The 19,489-nt window shown below is 49.9% G+C and overlaps 1 protein-coding gene across 2 annotated transcripts in view; it reads left to right on the top strand.

Moving 5' to 3' along the window:
* The first annotated feature begins 2,957 nt into the window (after nucleotides 1-2,957).
* Nucleotides 2,958-19,489, top strand: part of CCDC50 (coiled-coil domain containing 50) — a 45,315-nt gene continuing 28,783 nt past the window's right edge. Inside the window, exon 1 of one of the 2 annotated variants that reach the window (XM_052803356.1) lies at nucleotides 2,958-3,148. In XM_052803356.1, coding sequence (XP_052659316.1) covers nucleotides 3,100-3,148 — 49 coding nt within the window. In that variant the 5' untranslated portion in view covers nucleotides 2,958-3,099. The remainder of the gene's footprint in view (nucleotides 3,149-19,489) is intronic. The other variant, XM_052803357.1, reaches the window with a different exon arrangement.

Raw genomic sequence — 19,489 nt, 5'->3', positions numbered from 1 at the left:
CAATGAGGAGCCCTTTGGGACCATAAGATGTGATGCTGCTGCAGTGTTAGCATTATATCAGTAACTTGTTCCCTGGATCCTGTTTAATCCCCTCTCATCTTCCATCCCGGTGTGGTCATTTTTGGGTTTTGTAGCTGTGTTTGAAACCTTCTATAATCTTCCAGTGCTTCATGCCATCTTCCCATCTTGGAGATCTCATCTGAATACATCGCTTAAAAATCAGGAGATGAGAGGGAAGTCCAATGTCAAGAATGCAAAGAAAATACTTTGGTGCGTAGGACTCTGCCTTAGGGAACAGTGTTGACAAATGCTGTTCACTGGTTTTGCTTGTGTTACCCCTCCCAGGAGCCTGTTACAGCCTTTCTGTGCTCTGGCAACTAGAGATGCTGCCCTTATTTCCAGCACCAAAGAAAATAATGTCACTTATGTTGTCTCCCTTTAGTTTCCTTGGGTCCTAGCAGAGCTCACCTTCCAACTGCTATCACTGAGCTTCCGCAGATCTTGCAAAACCAAATAAATTTGCATGATTAAGGGAGCCCCAGGAAGGTGTGAGGAGCCACATAATTTGTGTAGTAGAAACCTGAGCACAGGAACCTCAGGAACTACTCTGCTGTGATCCTGAGCATCGGTTACCAGATCTTGCTTTAGTGAAGCTACACATAGCCAGGAACACAGCTCTGTCTTAACAGCAGCCAAAGTCACATCAGTCCAACGTGGTATCTCTTGAGGGCAGTGCAGATTATGACTAATTTATATTGCTGGTTTTGGCCCTAGCCAGACAACTTAATATGATACAAATTCATTACTGAAGACTAGAGCAAAGAGCTGTGTCCATGGAGTAAAACGCATGATCACTGGGCTGGACAGCATAAAAGCTGTGTTCATAAATGTAGGGTCATAAAGGTAGCTCTGTTGCATTAAAGCTGCTGTGTAAATGTGAATGCTTCAGGCTTTCAGCTTCTGCTGCTCTGCATTGAATACCTTATACCGAGAGAAGGGCAGGAGAAAACCATATTCCAGTTTTGGAAAGCTGTGACCTGTGTCAGATCAGTATGTTCTGTGCCGCTTCTCCTGTATATTCCTGGTTGCTTGGCCTCTTCTTTCATCCTCACTTTTGTCCAATAAGAAATGATTATTCAGCGATCAAAAAGCTTGATTAGGGAAACGTGAAGGATGTCCAGAGGAACATACTGAGCTCAGAAAAACTCAAATTTAGAAGAAACTAGAAATGGACTTTTAGACCCTTCCTTAGTATGGAGCTGGCTGTGACCACAGGGATTATTTGCAAGCAGTCCAGTTGTATTGCTTGTGTGAATGGCAGGGGGATTAGAGGGAGGAGCTGGGCAGAGCTGGGACTGTGACAGGAGATAATCTGTGTGAGCTGCCCCTTGGAGGGACAAGACCCTGTGACTAATCCCCATCTATAGGATCATATGGAGTGGCTGTATAGCGGGGGTCATCCTGTGTACCACTCACCTCTCGGTAAATGGGTACGACGGCCTTCTAGGCAGAGGTCTCATCAGCTCTCAGCATGTGTCAGCACACAGGAGAGGTGTGCTAGGTGCACGTAAGTGAGAAGGGATCATAAATATAGACAATTCCCTGACCTTTTCTGTGGAGAAGGCTGAGAGACTGAAGGAAAGCTAAAGGCAGTCAGATTAAAAACAAAGTCTATGCATACCTGCTTTGGGGATGATGAAGTGACATTCAAAAGGGGCAGAATTAAGGACAGACAGTTCCTGAGTTTCAGAAAACAGCACTGGAAAATTCTGGAGTAGCACAAGGCTAACACTCTGGAAATCGATTCTTTTTTTGCAGCCAGTTTCTTTAATGTTTTTACTTTTTAATAAAATTGAGGTATTATTCCCTCTGCCATTTTTTCTGAGATCTGACATCCCACTATGTCTCCCTCTCAGGTCCTGTCGCAGTCGCCCAGGGCACAGAGCTCCCCGGAGCCTGTTGGAGAGGGGGAGCAGGGGATGGGCTCAGCCCCCTCTCACCCTTGCATCCCCGTACTCGCCAATGGCGGAGGGGCCATGGGACACTAGAATAGAAGCTGGAGGCCACTCATTTCAAATGTGGTAATATTGACTTCATCTGCTGCTTGTGTACTCATGAGATACACACTTTTTTAGGATCAAAACGCTAAACAGGCGACACGAGTGCTTGGTTGTGCTGAGCACAGCCCAGAGAAGCTCAGACATCCCTAAACCCCAAATCCTCTTCCTGTCTCCTCCCCTTTGCCCAGGGGACATCATCTCATGCTGCTGCTTTGCTGCTGGAAAACAAAGGTGGACTGCAGCTGTAAGTCCTCCCCACCTCTGCTGAAGGCTGGCTCTAACCTGTACGTGGCAGAGCGCTACTGGGGTTCAAAGGCCTCTCAGGGTGCTCCTTGGCCAGAAATCTCTCCTCCGCACTGCCCTCCTCGAGATGTGCCCGTCCCGACAGACAAGCTCATCACATCCCCCTTACTTCCCCTCCCTGAAGGACAAGGTGCACCGGGCAGGGGCTGTGGCAGCCGCTGAGCAGTCGACTCGTTTGAGGCTCGCCCCGGGCGTGCTGTCGTTTCCCCGGCCGGCGGGACGCGGGGAGGCACTGGGGTCGGACGGCTCGGGAAGGGGGAGCGGGGGCAGAGGCACCCGGATCCGCCACGGGAAAGCGCCGGGGGACCCGGGCTGTCCGAGCGGTTTGAAAAGCCGCTCCGGCGGTAGTGGGGGTCTCCAGCCCGCGCCCCCCCCCGAAGATAAAACCCACAAAAAAGCAGGAAAAAAAAAAAGTAAAATTAACTATAAATAAACGCGCTCGGAGGCTGCCCGCCCCGCTCAGCTCCTGCCCGAGCGCCGCTGGAGGAGGGGAGGGGGGGAAAAAACCCCGGCCCCCCCCGCCCACCTCCCCGGGGGAGGGGGGGAGAGGGGCGGCGAGCGGCAGCCCCGCCCCGGCGCTTTCTGTCCCCTCTCCCGCGCCGTACGGCCGGGCGCACCGTCTCCATCCGCTGGCAACTTTGTAGCGCGGGGCGCGGGCGGCGCCGCCGCGGCTCTGCCCTCACCCGGGGGGCGAGGGCCGACCCCTCCCGGCCCCGGCCGCCGAGCCCACCCCACCATGGCCGGGATCGGCATCGACCACTCCAAGCTGCCCGGAGTCAAAGAAGGTAGGGGTCACCCTGGGGGGGGAGCTGGACGGGACGGTGCGGTTTGGGGGGAATTGGGGGAAGAAAGGAGAGAAGCTTTTTTTTTTTTGGAAAAAAAAAATTATTATTTTAAATTTTCCGGCCGCGGGGGCGGTTCGCGGCGCTCGCCGTGCAGCCGGGTCAGCGTGGAGGGGGGGGGCTCCGTGCTCCGGCCGCGACAGGGACGCGCGGGCTGCGCGGGGCCCGTCGGGGTTGGCGGGAGCCGTCCCGCTTCCCCCGGCGTTGTCTTCAGCCGTTGTGCGGGTGGGAGGGAGGGAAGGAAGGGAAGGCGGAGGGCCGGCGGGGCCAGCCGGCGAGAAGCGGCGTTAGCTTGAGGGAGAGCCGCGGCCGCCCTCCCAGCCCGGCTCTCGGCTCCCCTCCGCGGGGCGGGGACGCGCCGCTTCTCCCCGGGAGAAGGCGAGGAGCGGCGCTGGGGGAGGGGGCCAGCCCTTTGTCTGCGCCGGGGCCGGGGCCGAGGCCGCCGCCGGCGCTTCTGCTCCGCTCCGCTCCCCCCCCCCCCCGGCGCGCCCGGCCGGCCGGCGGGGCGGGGGTCGGCGGGGCGGGGCAGGGCTGCGAGCCGGGCCGGGGTCCGCTCCCGCGGGAGATCAGCCTTGCTGTGGAATAGCGGGCAGACCTATTGACATGCAAATGCGTTCCTCGCAGTTAACGGCTCGGCTGGGCTTGGGGGCTCCGCTCGGGGCATTTTAAAAACGGGAGCAGAACTGAACATCCACAAATGCGGTGATTTGAGGGGGACTGGCGACGTTGAGGTCCCGGTTAAAAATACTGGAGCCTACGGGGTTTTTGTGAGGACTTTGGCTTTGGAGCACCGAGCAGTCTCCGCCACCCTGCAAAACCCCTGTGCCCCCCCGGAGTGCAGGGGAAGGGTGCGCTGTAAGCGGCCCCGCTGGCTTTCTGGGTGCCCGGCTGCCGCCGCGGCGTGTGGCTGCCGGTTTAGCCTGTGCTCGGTACACAGACTTGGCCTCAGCTTCCCTGTTAGCAGAGTATCTGCTTCACATGTGTGCCTTTAAGGTTAATTAAAGGTGCTCTGGAGCTGCTTTGGGTTTAAAAAGATTTGTGCGAGGTAGAGTCTGTGCTTTCTGACAGTGATATAAATCTGCATAAGCTCTGTCAAAATCCAGTTACTTGAGGTTTACGCTGTAGTAATGGAGAGCACGGTGTGCCTGTCTAAATACAACAAAAATGCCTTAAACTTGTTTTCCTTGCCACTGGCCATTTCTTTTTCTTTTTTTAAAATTTCAATTCTTACAAAATAGCAAATGTGAATTTGATGATTCAGCTAGTCAAGAGTAGAAGGTGTATGTCTGTGCAGGGAGCTGGAGGTCCCTTTTGACCTCTTGTCATCCTCTAATGCTTCACTTCTTATTGCTGCTGGAAGAAAAGTAATATCCATGTGCTGAAGTTTTAGGGGTTAATGTTGGTCCTATTAAGTCATTAGCAAAATTGTTATTGGTCATTTTAGTGTGGCCAAGATCTCATCCTTAGAGTCTGTCTGCACAGGGTTACTCAAGAAAATTAATCCAATTAACCTTTCCAGTGGGTTGATTAAAGTGAGTTAAATCCCTGTATAGATGTTCCTATTCAGAATTGAAGTAGCCTTGATTTGATTTAGCTTGATTCATCTTTGAAGTGAACTAACTGGACTGAGTTAAAGTCGCTTACGTGCTGAATGAAAGTATGTTTACAGGGTTGCAATGTAGCTCAACCAGCCCTTGGTAAATTTGCACCTATGGTTAGTGTGGATTAGGTTTCAAGAGTGTCCTGATACAACGATCTGTTGTTACCTGATAGCAATTGGATTAAAGTAGTGTCGCAGAGCAGCTCCAGTGTGCAAAGTAGTTGAGGCCTGAGCCATGTTCTGCAAAGCCTCAGGCATGTTTCACGCTTTTAGTTCAGTAGCATCATTTGTTTTTATTGTGGAAAGTGTTGAAACTGAGCTATGCTTTGGATTAGATCTTTTCATGCTCGGTGTTAATGCCAGCCAAGGAAGAAAATGCATTGCCTTCCATACCTAGGGAAATATTTGTTGTTCCCGATAGAGAAATCACTGTTGATCCTTCTGGAAAAACATTCCCTTTCTTCATTTCGGGTAAAGGTCAGCTTAGTCGTTCATTAACAAAGAACAACATTGTTTTGGTTTGAGTACTTCGTTCTTCACCAGACCTACTTTGGGAGGGGAGGTGGTGTGTCCAGGTTCTCCCTGGCTGCAGGTAGCTGGGACTGCTGTGAGACAGCATCACCCTCCTCTTCTGGTGTGGTCTCAAAAAAATGAGGTCGTTTCTGTGCAATGATGGCAGTGAAAACCTGATAACTGTAGCTAGGTGCCACAGGAAGCCTTGCTGCTTGTGTTTACTTTCTTTTTTATCTTTAAAAGTATTTATATTAGCTGAAGGTCTGATATAGATGGCATTTTGCCAGTGAAAACTGCTTCAGCCAGTCCAGGTTATTTTGTGGGCAGGGGTTTACTGGTGTAAAATACACCCTCAAAACACTCTTTTTCTAGTATAAAGTAGACCTTGGTGCTGCAGCCTGGTGTTACAGGGCCATTTTTCCATGGGCAGTAAAGTGGATGTTCTGACCATTGTGGTCAGTAAAGCTCTTGTAAGTTATTTGCTGAAGGTTTTGGTGTTAGTTGCAATCTGTGGGCTGAGTTTCTCTGCCTGTATTTCTATTCGCCTCTCAAGTGTCTGTGACATTTTCTCTTTTCACAAAGCAGCTTTTGCTGTGTGCTCTTTTGACCCACCCCAGGGGATTGCTCGGCTCTGTGTGTAGATCTTTTTTGCTAGAGGTCTCCTTTGTGAGCCTTTTGGGGACAAAAGCATCCTGGAAATATTATTTTAATTAGTTACTTATAAAGCAGATAAAAGAAACTGGCTTGGGCTCTGCTTGATCTCTGTTTGTCTCATCTCCTGTGATCTGATACATTACTAGCAGCTAAAATGGGGAAGGGCTACACCCCCTCCTTGGCTGCCTGTTTTAAATGAGCTCTTCGGTGCAGCTCCCCATGCCATCTCAACGCACCGTGTGTTGCCTCTTGGACCTGGGAGGCATCGCAGCCTGTACGCAGGCGGGCAGGGCTGCATGGAGGCTGTCCTGGGGAGGTACTTTGGAGCTGTGCAGACCTTGCCTCTCTCTGGAGGACGTACCTGCGGTCCCATCCGCTGTTGCCACCTTTGCCGAAGAGCTGAGGTCTAGGGCAATGGCTTTGCGAAGGGGATGCCTGTCTGCTAAGACTGAGGCTCAGTCCCTCGTCCAGTGCAGTCTTGGAGAGCCATCAGTTGTTAGTGGTGGCAGGCAAAACCCAGGTGTGGTCTTCCTCTCCAGGAGCTCCTGGTTTTCCTGCCAGTTTGAATCCTCTGTGCGGAGAGAAAAGGCGGGGGGGGGGGGAGAGGGACCCTGAACTCTGCCCCAGCAGTGTACAGCTCTTTGGAACTGTGGAAAATTGCAGTGGCTTAAGTGTTTTTAATTTTATTTTTAGTAATACTATAAAGAAGCATAAGGGCAGTATGTCTGTGCCAGTCATTAGAACCAACCCTGCCACACTGCTGTCTCTGGAGCTCCAGCCTTGACAAAGGCTGATTGTGCCACTCGTGCTTGGAGAGACATGGCAACAATGCTCGCACTGTGGTTTCTACTCTTCATTAAGCATCTGATTTGACTTTCTGAAACTCCTGAGCTGTACATTCAAATGCTGCTAGTTGTAGTCTGCTGCCAGAGAGGCCAGTTTCCCAAACATGGTAGTAAAAGGTACACCTCTGACTGCAGCCTCGGGGAAACAGGAAGGGCTCGAACCTTTTTTTCCGTCTTGGCAAGGCATTCTCAAGGGCAGGCAGCCTGGCTGGCTCTCTTTTGCCTTAACATAGATTGAATAAAAGTTTGCTGTAAGCATCAGTCTTCCTCCCAACCACAGCACCTTCCCTCTGATCTCTGCAGCTTAATGTGGCCTTTGCTGAGACTCCTGCAATAAAAACCTCCTGGCTGCTGACTTTCTAAGTGATCGGGGAAGGGAGTCAGCTCTGAGGTGCGGTGTCTCAGGCTCCTATGGAACAGACTGATGTTATTGGCTTGTATCAGGGCTTTTGGTGCCTGTGTGAGCTAAGCAACATGACAGTGGACAAGAGAAACTTGATGTCTGTCAAAGGTGGAAGTGGGTTCAGAAAGTGTTTATGGCTGGCCCGGTGTCTGGTGAGGAGGTATTCTGCTTCAGGATTTTTCAGGAGGCTGGTGTTGAGAGATGAGGTATCAGCTGTAGTCATGTGAAGGAAGGGTTGTCCTTTAACTGGATTAGTTTAATCAGAGCAACAATTTTGAGAGCAGCTGAGGGTCAGCCAGGTCACTGTGAAGCCACCTGTCCCATGCCCTTTGGCTCCAGCTGAGATTTTTCCTTGCAGCATGATGTGCAGTGTCATGGTTTTCTGCTTTGTGACTTCCTTGGAGAAGGGCTCTGAAAAATTCAGACAAGCTGGATGGCTCGAAGGCAATGAGGAGGTGGAGAGTGATGGGACATAGACACAGGCTTTTTTTTCTAGGTCACTGGTTCATGTCCAGCTCTTCTGAGTAATAGGAGGTCTCTTTTTCCAGCATGCATGAATTCAGTAGCTGAGGCTGTGGTACTCATTTCACTTCTGGTTAAAGCTGGGTGAAAGTTTTATTATGCATTCAGTTGTTCTGGGTCTGCAGCGCTTGGCAGAAGAGATGGGCAGGATTAGCATATTTCATGCTCTTGGCTCCAAAACACAACTGAGCAGGCAGGTCTGCCTCCTCCCATCCCTTAAATCCTTAGCACTTGTCCTCTGCGAGCTGCCGTGGAGGTTGTACTGAGGCAAAAAGATTGCTCAAAAAGCAGACTTTGGCAGAGAGGAGCTTACAGACTCACGTTGATGCCTTCTGCAGAGATGTTTCCTTAGTTACTGACAAGTTTTTGGACTGGGATAAGAGGGGGCACAGTCTGTTTTGCCCTGATTCCTGGGGATTCAGGGAGGTGTGTGTGGGGCGGCTTCCCCCATTTGTGATACTAGGACATTGGCCATCACCCATTGCTGCTGAGTAACGATCCCAGCTGAGCGGTGTGTTGCAGACAGCATTGTGTTTGCTGTGACCACAGGCCTCTCTTTAATCTTTAATTTCCTGTGGCCTTGAGCAACGTCGGAGGGCGTGCGCCTGCCAGGCGGGAGTTGGAGATGGCTGCTGCAAGGAGCAGGAGAGGCCAGTCCTGCTCTCTCTGGGCACAGGGAAAACCCTGCTTAGAGAAGCAATGGGATGTGCCTTGGGGCTGTGTGAAACTTCCGTGTGTTGCTGGAATAAGCTTTCTTTTCCTTGCTCAGAGACACCCAGTTCACATGAACGTGGTGATTTATAGGACGAAGTGACATGTTCCCTCCCTGCTTCCTCGTCCCCTTCCCAGAGTGTTCCCAGCTGGCTGGCTTCCCACTCGTTCACTGCCGCTCCACTGCCTAGTGCTGGTTTGAAGGCTGAAGGACTGAGGAAGGAGGTTCATCTGCTCCTAAAACTGCCTTAAAACTTGAGAAACTTAGGTCCGGTTTGTGGTGTGGTACTCGCTGCTGGCTTGTCCTTTTGCCTTCAAAAAGGTGATAAAGATATTTGCTGTTCTGCTGCTGGTGGCTTGTATTGCAGGAACAAAAGGGGCATTTCCATTTTTGCTGGGCATTTCCACCGGGACAGCAGGGCTGCCATCTCCACGAAGGCTGCTGTGTGTCAGGGAGGCTCTGTGTTTGCCTTATGGTGCTGGCTTTTCCACAGGACACGTGATGGGACCTTGTGGAAGTCCCTTGACACTTCATTTATACTTGCTTTTTAAAAATAGAAATTGGAGCCTTCCCACTGTTTTCTTTCTCAGTACGTGAAAAGATACCACACAGCTCGTTGAGCGAGTGCTATATGGCCTTGGCACTGTACAGCAGCTGGGAGAGACTTTAGCAGGGCTGGAAAGAGAGCAGGAGGCTGCAGCATCACACTGTATGTGTAAGAGATGCAAGTCAGGGCTGTTGTGAACATTGCATTGAGCAAAGGAGACCAGGTAGGCTGGGTGCTCATAAAATCTACCCTGTAACCCCAGGCACCTTGTAAATTAACCTTGCCAGAAGTGTTACTTTCCCTGGGGAGAAAGGTGTGGATGAAAGCCTGCTCAGAAGCCCGGCGCAGCCCTTCTGCCCCTGCCCAAGGATTTTGTGTCAGGCTCCAGAAGCTCAATTGATGATTATTTTAATTGCACACCAACCCACGGTGCCACCGCCACGATGCTCCGTCAGCCAAATAAAAATAGTGAGATCTTTCCGACTCAGGCCTGAGTTGGTAGCAGTTTGGTCTGTGCACTCTTGACAACCCTGCCTGTGGCGAGTGCTGTTCAGGACAGAAAGTTGAAGTGAGTTTGCAACTGAGTCACTCTTCTTCACTTCTCTTTTCAAAGGAGGTGTAAAAAGCTGTGTGCAGTAAAACTTTTGAGTTCCTGAGTGCATACGGGTATGGTTTGTTCTTTTCCCAGCCCTTCTGCCGAACCAGGACTTGGTGGTTGGAGGAATCAGCTTAAGAGGAAATATTGTGTGGGCTCAGTATCTGGTGTTCAGTAAGTGGTGGCAAAGGGGAAAAGGACATAAATGAACGAATATTTGAAAGCGCTGAGAGACAGGCATACCTTAAGGACACTGATGGGGCTGACCTGAGAAGTAATGGGACAAAAGGGAGGAAGGAAGTTTATGCAAACAGGAATATTTCCTGCCAGCGAGAGGTGGGTTTTTGTTTGTGGGTTGTTTTTTTCTTTCTGCAGAAACCTCTCCAAAAGACACGGTGCGTATAGCTTTGGCCCTTTGCAGCCAGACAGGACGAGAGGCTGGAGCGTGCCCCGGCAGGGAATGTTCCTCCCAGAGGGACTGTCACCACTGACCTGGCACATGGGCTGGGGAAGTGCTGGCCTGGCTCCGGGCAGCCTTCCCCAGCGTGGATGGAAAGCTTCTCCCCCTTTGCATGGCAGAACGGCTTCGCACTGCAAAAGCACCTGAGCTTATCATATATGTCTGTCATGGATATGGCAAACATTACTTGTGGGATCCTGGTAGGAAGAAATTTTTTCTCACTCTGTTCTGAAGTTAGTTTTATTATTGGGGTGCTGGCTGGTGGGATGGGGAGGATTTATGTCCTAAATTCACCAGTGCCTCCTGGAGCCTTTGGCAGTGCTGCTGGGGGCTGGGGTGAAGCAGTGGAGGACAGCAGGGAAAGACCTGGGAATTTTCCAAGCCGCCAGGGTGTTGGCTGTTTTTGTGGCGTGCAGAGAGCACTGCTGTTCACAGGGCTGCACTCTACTGCAGGCGATTCGGTCGGCGCCAGGTTTCCGAAGGAAGTTGGTGTCGGGAAGAGGCTGGGCTCTCCTGACCTTATTTGCGGCGCTGGAGGGACTGGGTCCTTGGCTAGGGCTGCATACCCCTACCTGCATTCCTCACGTCCCTGATGCAAGGTGGAAAAGGCAGGTTTGCTTCCAGCTCTGATTACTGTGCTCAGTTACGTGGTACTCCAGGTGGCTGGCATTGCCCAGAGCATCATCTCTGGCCACGTAACAGGTGAACTTGTTAGGTCCTGATTTTAATTGTCCTTTTTTTTTTTTTTTAAGAAGCTGTGAGTATACAATATCACCTAAAGGTGATTTAGCTCCCAAAACAAAAATTGTACATCTGACTTGGAGCTCATTTTGTGCTCTCAGAGAGGAGGCATTTAAAAGGCTGCCAGCCTGCTTCTTCCTCATGGTCTGCTGTGCATGTGAGCTGTGGGCACAGGTGCCACAAAGTGGTTTGCTCCAGGTTGATGCTGGGAGCTCTGCTTCCCTGCCTATCTGGCCCCAGAGGCCAGGGACTTATTCTTACCCTCTTATGCCACTGTTTTAAATCTGTAGTTGCTCTAAGAGCAGCATGCCAACACGAGGCTGTGACAGGAAGGGGGACGTGTTTTGTTAGTGCTGCAACTTTACTGATTTGTGACTCTTGTACATGGATGTGAAGGTTTGACTTATCTGGGGCCAGCTTTGGTACTTGTATTCTCCAGAGCTGACTAATAAACCTGGAGAACTGAAATGCAGGAAGAGAGGGGGGAGAGAGTACCCATGAGGAGCTGGTGGAGCAAAGGAAAGAGGTTATGAAACTAAGCAGAGCATCCTCGGTTGGTTAGGTAGAGGAAGGTTGTTCTCGTGGAGCAGATTCGCAGTGCTGGCAGCAGCTGAACGGGTGGCAGACAGGAGTCCTCGCAGCCTAGCAGCCGCCTTTCTAGGAAAAAGGAAGCTGATAGGAATCTGTGTAAGAATCAGAGTGGATTGCAGGATCAGTTGACACCTACAGCTTTGAATGCAGCAGCTGGTCAGGTTTCCAGCAAGCCTGGGAGGCTGCCCTGAGGCCCATCCTGCTGGAGCTTCTCTAGGTATCTGATCTGGATGAGTAAAACCTGGCTTGTTTGCATGTGCACTGATGCTGCGGTCCATCCTTCCAGCTGCAGCTCTTGTTCAGCTACAAGCCTCGGAGCAGTCTCAGGCTTGGCTCTAGTCACCTGGAGGCTGAAAAGTGGCATCTCTGAGGGAGTCTTTCTTCTGCTTGTTCTCTGCAGAGGTGCTCGTTCCTCTGAACGACTGCAGGTCCCTGTGGTGTAAAACCACACCGCGGGGTTTTGAGAGGAACTGGAACCTTTTTTTGGCACTTGGCACCTTCTGCGTGGATGTCAGGCCTTCAGAAGTCAGCCTTGCGTAAACAGTCACCAAACTGAGTCAGTGCATGAACTTGGACCAGAGCGGCATTGAGAGCTCCCTTTCTGAATCCTGTGTCCCTTGTATTTTGCTACATTATCTTTTAGGATTAAGCTGGAGGAGAAGCCTGGGAGAGCTGACACTTTGAATTATCTCTGCTCCCAGCTGCCTGCCTGCCTCTCTGGAGCTGCTGTGTGAACTTATTCACCACAGCCTGAAACTGAGGGCTTAGAAATGCTAGTGAAGCACCCAGGGTGCCGTGGTTCCTGAAAGGCACCCTGAACCACAAGGCGAACCTGCCAGCTCTCTGCAGAGAAACTACTGAACTGAGCAAGGGATTTAGGCTTGCATTTAGCAGACAACAGAAGTTTTGCCTATCTAGGAAATTCAGCGTGTCCCTCCAAGAGTTGTGTGTGGTCTAAAATTGCCTAAAATGCTGAAATAAACAGATCAAAGCAAAATATGGTGATCACTGCTGAAATGGATTTGGGGGAAGGGAGCTTATATAGTGCAAATCTCTTGAGATGCAAGCTCCATGCCTGAGCAGTTTTCTGAGTGGGTGGCTGTTTTCAGTTGTGCGTGAAAGGAGACTGTTTTTCTTTTCCCCCTCCCTTACACAAGTTTAAATGAGTGGTGTTGGGCTTGAAACCAAAACTGCTGTGACATCCTGTCTGCAAAAGAAACAAAAAAAGACTCCAGAAAAGGACAGTGTCATATGATCCATGGGACACTGCTGAAGGCATGTTTTACAGGTACAGTAGTGCTCATGGGGATGGCTGTGAAAGCCAGGGATTTTGACCTCTCCTGGTGAAGGTAACTCCTGCCCTGCTCTCCACTGATGTGTGTGGTGGTTTGCCCTTGGGCGAGGTGAGGGTGGAACACAGCTGTTGGAGGCAATGTTGTTTTGCTGTGATCCATGGTTGGGAGGCAGTGGTGAAAGTTGACTGCTAGGAAAACTTCTCCCTGTCTTTATTGTTGATTGTTCATTTTGCACATGTGGTGTTAGGTGAGTCAACTGAAGCTGTGTCAGATGCTGGAAAGGATGACTACAGAAGCAACTTTTGTTCTCATTGATAATTAAGATTAACTTCTTCCATACACAGACCCAGTTATGCCTCAAATATATTGTCAGTGAAGTGTGTGTTTGGCTGCCTGGGCTCTGCTGCTTGGCTGTGGTGTCAAACTAGCCAAGGCATCCCTGACCAATGTATCTACCTTGAGGTTTTTATACCTGTCCACCTGGATGTTACTGATGGGTCCACAGTGCGATGGCTGAGCTCACCGGTGACCTTTTGGGTCTAGGCAGTCCTGTACAGGCCAATGGACACAGGGGCACTCAAGAAAGAGCTACAGAGATAATAGAGTCCTGAGCCTGGCAGGTAATGGATTGCAGACATTAACATATTGTGGCTTATATATCTGCTCTCTGCTTTAAAGTGGCAAAATACTGTATGTATTCAGCCCCTCAATGCACAGACATTTCTGGAATAGGAGGCAGCAGCTGTAGCGGCAGTGTTGGCTACAGGACTGAGGGTTTTAGAAAGTGCTTGTGACTCAGGGTACTTCATATCTGGGGACCCAGCTGGACCTGGCTGAACAGGCTGAATTTTCAAAGCATGGGTGCCAGTACTCCTTAAGGTTCAATGCCATTTTCAAGTACATCTGTCTGTCCAAGCTTGAAGTGCTTCAACTCAACATTTTCTTCTGGAAGTCAAAGACATGGTCTTTAACATTCTTCACCTATGGGTTGTGTTTTAAGCTCGGGGGATAAGAGTAGTTGCTCTTACTTAGAAAGATTGCAGATGAAGTGATGTAGAGTGCAATTATCCAATGATGAAAAAGATGGCAGCCTTCTGTAATAAAGGCAGAATGATAAATTTTATCAAATTTTGTGACTGGGGCATGCTCTAGGATGACCTTTTGAGCTCCCTTGTAGTGCTATTTTTTTGTGATCTTGGTTATGTCCAGCTTTCTGTTTATACTGTGCAAGCACATCACCTTCTGCTTTGGGGTGTTCAGCAGATGCTCTCTCAGCTTGAGGACTCCTCTACAGTACAGTTTGCAGGCAGGTCTACATAAGTGAGAATGCCAAATTAGTAGCCTCAGAGAAGGCATTTTGTGAATGCTGCTGATTTCTATTTCAAGGCAGTTTAAAAAACAGACTCATGTTCTGAGGATTTGGCTCAAAAATATATATATAGTCTTCCTTTGTAAAGCATTGTTGGGCAGGTGAGAGTTTATTGTTGGAGAGCAGTGCAGACAGAGCAAACCTATCATGGCCTTGACCTCAAGGTGTTAGCTTAGAGCAGAGAGGATAACCTCTTTCCCAAATCCCAAGCTGTTCTTAGCTTCCAGGCCAAGACTGCCAAAGATCCCCACCATGGTTCTGTGGGAATTCCTTTTTTTACTTTGCACATTTACGCTTTTAAGAATTAGGCTAAGACCCCTCAGTTTGGTTCCCCATGGGGCCGCCCGGTCTCCTTGTGCTGCCTCGTAGCTCCTGGCTACATGAGATGCTCTGGTGCTGTGGCTGAGGAGCAGAAATGGTTCTATTCCCCGGGCTGCCCAGCCCTGCCCTCTAGCCTGGGAGCCACCACCTCCCTGCGTGAGTTTTCGGATGTTCTTGGCACTGGCAGTGCCTGGTGAACAAGGTCTTAGGAATGCCGTCTGTGTAACTGCAGCTGCAGCAGCCAAGACGTGTCCCAGCCAGCCTCCGTCGGCACCCGCGTGTGGTAGCAGGCGCTCAGGAATCTCCTGGTGCGATGGGAGACGCAGGATGGAAATGAGAAACGGTGAGGTCAGGCCATGTATCCCACAGAGCAGCTTTGCTGGGGATGAGAAGGAAAGGTCCCAGTTGCATGTTTCCTCTGGAAACTGCCTTCTGGGTAGCCTCTCACCTCCAGTTGGGTGGCTGCTTGGTCACGCTGGCTTTGTTTCAAGGAAATGATCTGCAGATTTCGGAGGGCTTACCTAGCTTGGAGTGGCCTGGCCAGTCCCTGCTGGTAAGAGTCTATGAGGTCCCAGCTTGCTTTCCAGTCTGCAGGGATCTTCATAACTCAGCATGTTCCTCAGACTGCTGGCTTGTAACAGGCTGCGCTTGCTGCTTGGCACTTAACTTGCCAGCTCTGTAGGCCCTGAAAAGTGATTTTTAGCTGATGAAACTTTTTTCCTGTGTCACTTTGGTCTTTCCTCTCCCTCCTGTCTTCCAGTTCAGGATTCAAAAACTGCAGATGCTCTAAACTAAGCATGACTCACACCTTCTAGTTTATTTTGTGAATTATCCAGCACATGATGCTGATGAGAAAATGTTGGGAGTGGAGGGGGTGGGGAGCAAAAGATGATTTTTAAGGCCCAAAAGGAAATGCTTGGAGCATGCTTGTGTGGTCCCTGGGTCATTGCACTGGCTAGTATCCCAGGGCATGTCATATGGGCCACATGAACCAAAGTGGCCCTTGGGCTCTTCAGTGATGTCAAAACACGGTCTAAGACTTCAGGCAGAAGTGTGTGTGGGGTGTTTTGCTCTAAGCCATGCTTGAGAAGCCTGTCGGGTTTGACCTCTTGCAGAGACAGTGCACACTCACACTGCCTATTCCTGGACGTTACCTACCTCTTTGTCGCACACCTAAATATCGCTAGCAACATCTAAAGCTGCCTTTGCTCCTCTGTTGTGGTTACCCCACTCTCTTTGAAGCAGTTTGGTGTTAGAAATGCTGAGCTACGGAGCTGAGGTAATGCTGCAGAAAGCTAGTGAGGCAAAGAGAAGAGGTTATTTCATGAAAATTTGCCAAGTTGTTGTATGGCTTGCCATTGGCTTATGGCCATAAAGGCACAGCTTGCAATTGTGCCTCAGATGCACTGCTTCAGTGATGCTTAGAAAGGCCTATTTTTGGCGTGAACTCATACCAGTGGAGAAGACCTTGGAGCTTGCAGAGAGGCTCTTCAGGTTCCATCAAGCAAGTGAGCTCCCTCTTTCATGCCGCTGCCTGGATTTTGGAGCCCACCACTGCTGCAGAGGATGAGGCTTCCAGCCATGCCTCTGCCCTTGTCCTCCCCTGTTGGCACCTCTGTTGGCTGTGACAGTGGCTGGGATTCCTGGGCTGGCATTTCTTTTATTGACAGCTGTGCCAGAAGGACATATCTCAGACCTGCTCCCTGCTGTGCCAAGGCAGATTGACTTAATCAGACTATGGTAAACCTGGTGTTAATGTTTCGCGCTTCACTGGACTTGCCAATTGTAGCTGCTCTGATTGCACCCCTGCTGCTTGTTTGACTGTCTGATGGCACCTAGCCAGGGCATGGGGATGGGAAGTCAAGTTCATTGGCAGCAGTAAATGTAACGTTAATCTTACCTTTCATTTTTGAGGCATACAGTTAGGGAATAAGGAAATAGATTTCTTTCCCCTTAAATATGAAGCCTCTTGGAGAGGAGGAATTGTGAGTCTCTGCGTTGTCATTGGGGCCATCCTATTTCTCAGCACAAGCCCAGTGCACATAATACCTAGTAATGAGCATGCTGGCGCCCTGCTGAGACTGAGCACGGGATGAGGACTAGCGCTGATGAAGCTTTATTTCAGACCATGCCTGGCTGGTCCACATCTCCAGTTATTTTGTAGTTGCCTCATTGTTGGATGCATGTCTTCGAGAACTGAGGGTTGGTTTCCTTGGTGTCACTTGTAGCTGCGGTCATGCTTGACTCAGTGCCATGGGTGCTGGGTCTAGTCTTGAGGGAGTGCTCTGCACTTGCTGTTGCCCCCAGACTTGCTAGGGAGTTGCAGGTGTCCCCATCTCTTGCCACCTGGCTGGCTGACAGTGCTTCGTTGTGTTCGTAATGGGATGTTCTCATCTTCCTTTGCATGTTATTCTCAGGCTGATGGGACTTAGGAATAATGTGCTCAGATGAGTTGGAGGCGGCCAGCCCAGCCAAGTTTCTGACAGTGACGAAAGGTCTTGTGCCGCCTGCCCTGCCAGCAGCTTCAGCAGCACAAAGCAAGGGCTGTGTGCTCGAGCCGTCCGTTCGTGGGTTTGTAAGAGCAGCTTAGCGGGTTTGTATATGCGGCCAAGTGGCTTCTTCAGCAGTGCATGAATGAATCCCAATGTGTGAGCAACCCCAAGGCTTGCTGCTGCCCCACCAGCCTGCTCCTTGCCGTGTCCGCTGTGAGGTGGGGGCACCATGGAGCCCAGACACTGGGGAGCTTCCAGCATGCTTATCATTATCCCATCAAGATCCAGTACAGAGAGAGGGAAGCTGGATGGTTATTAATCATCCCTGTTTTAAGACCCAGCCCCTGTATTCATGTCTAGGCCACCTGCAACTTGGTGGCTCGTCCCAGGGCATTGTCCCCACTTGCTGTGTCCCTGTGCACAGAGACAGGGCAGGCGGTGGCTGGGCACAGCCTCAGGTCTGGGTGCTGCGTGGCCTTGGTGGTGGTGGCACTGGATCTGAGCTAGGCTGCTTCAGGTCATGAGCTGGGAAGCGCGTGTGGTGGTACACTGGGCTGTGGGTGCTTCCTGGCCCCAGCACTGAGCTCCAAGTGGCACAGACCTGTCCTGAAGAGCCAAAACAACCCAGACGGGAGCCTTGGTCCCTGCTTTATGTCTCTGGCATCCAGCAGCTTTCAGCTGTGGCCCGTAGGAAGTGAGGACCTGAGGAGTTTTTCTTTATTTTTTCTTGTTTGTTTAACTTTGGAGACCCATGGACTACTTCCACCAGATCTCTGGAGGAGCAGCTAGAAGCAGCAGGCCCACGTATACAGCACAACAGTATATGCACTTGGCCTTTTTATTTTGAGTCCATGCTTTCTTTAGAAAGTTTTTATTGGGCCATCAATCCAAAAGGGTTAAACAATATTGCTATATTGTAGGAATGAAGCTCACTGGAGGAAATTAGACTTTTTTGGGGTTGGTGCAAGACTTGTCAAGAGAAGAGCAGCAGTGTTCTACCACGGCCCTCCCACTTTATTGCCTGTACGCTGAGCATGTTTCTGTCAACACGTTTTTTTTCTCTCAGAGAAGTGTGTCTGAGTGTGGGTAGAATGGAGTAAAAAAACCCTAAAGTCTTCTGCTTGTGTGCCTCTCTGGGGAGGATGGAGCAAAGGTCTGCCAGCACCATGAGCACCGTGACCAACAAGGCAGAGCTAGAAGACCACAGCAATCAGAGCAGTGTATAAGTCTGTGCAGAAAGGAGTTGGGAAGGCTGGGATGCAGTTCCATAAGCATTTCTTACAGCAGCAATCTTTATGCAAAAAATAAGCAGCTCTGAAATGTTCATCCTTGCTCCTGTGCTGTGCCCGCCTTGTCTTCCTAGTACAGCTGTTCAGGCAGCTGTGCAGTGGACTTGCTCAGAGACCTATTGCAGTTAAAAATAACACTTCCCTCCCCCATTTTCTTTTTTTTTTAAACTGTCAGGAGCAAGTGCTGCTTCTTGAATATGTGGTGGTAAAGGCACAGCCCTAGATTTGGGCAGACTGTTTGTGGTTCTATATTGAGGTGTCTTTGCTTAGCTCTGAACTGATAGTAGGGCTCAAACCTCCAAGCTAGATGTGCCCTTCCAGCAGGCCAGATGATGCTTGTTGTAAGCAGAAGGAGGTTGTTCCATAATCGTGCTGTGAAGTTGAAGTAGTATTAGGGACCACAGAAATAAAGTCTCTATAGGCAAGATCCCCTTGCCCTATCCCATAAAAAAAAATGTGTTCATGACCACCAAGCACCCTGGGTATGTCACCTGTGAATAGCACTGCTGCCTTGCAACTCAGCTGTGGCTTTTCCAGATCCGTGGCTGAAGGCAGTGTTTCTTTATTTATACACAAATGCCCACTGGAAGTGTTTCAGTGCTATTTAGTGTTTTCTATCCTCTTTCCTTTTTTAAAAGAGGTTGCAATAAAAAAAAGCAACAACAAAACCTTAATTGCACCATCTAGAATTGTACATGCTTAAAGTGAGTCAGTATGGGATCATATAACTGTAATCTTTGTCCTCATCTCCACCCTGCTGCTTGTCACTCTCCTTCCCTGAAGTGCTGGTCTAGCTGTTAGGAGCTTTTGTCATCTGTAAAATACCCTCCAATGCAGAAAGGCTCAACCAAAAATTCTGTTGAATATGATAAAGGATAAAGCGTTTATCTGACCTCTTAGTACACACAACTAGAAACTCTTCTAGATATTTTGTGAAGATATCTGGGTGCAGACGAACATCTGAATGCTTCTCTAGCAGAGCATGTGAGTCAATGCAAGAAGAGGGAAGGCTTGTGAGACTGTGGCTCAGGAAGATGCAGCTACCTGCTTGTTTCCTTGTATTTTCTACCCTTTGCAGTGATGGAAATGTTTTATCTTATCTGACTCTGAACCCTTTCATAAACAGCTTCCTCAGAAATTCCCCTTGTAGTTTTGGTGTGTTCTGGGGGTTTGGGGGTTACTTTCACTTTCTCTTCTAGGCTGTCGCTGTACTCTGCTAAAGAGAAACCTTGGTCTTTCCAGAGGTTTTGCCTGTGGAGCGCAGCGGCAGCGGTTCGTACCTCCTTCTGCAGCTTCGGAAGCACTTTGTAGTTCTCTGCTTTGTGCCAAATGTTT

The sequence above is a fragment of the Harpia harpyja genome, chromosome 12 (genome assembly GCF_026419915.1).
Source record: "Harpia harpyja isolate bHarHar1 chromosome 12, bHarHar1 primary haplotype, whole genome shotgun sequence".
NCBI classification, from domain to species: Eukaryota; Metazoa; Chordata; class Aves; order Accipitriformes; family Accipitridae; genus Harpia; species Harpia harpyja.
The sequence above is the reverse complement of the archived record's forward strand: the minus strand, read 5'-3'. Positions and strand labels throughout refer to the sequence as shown.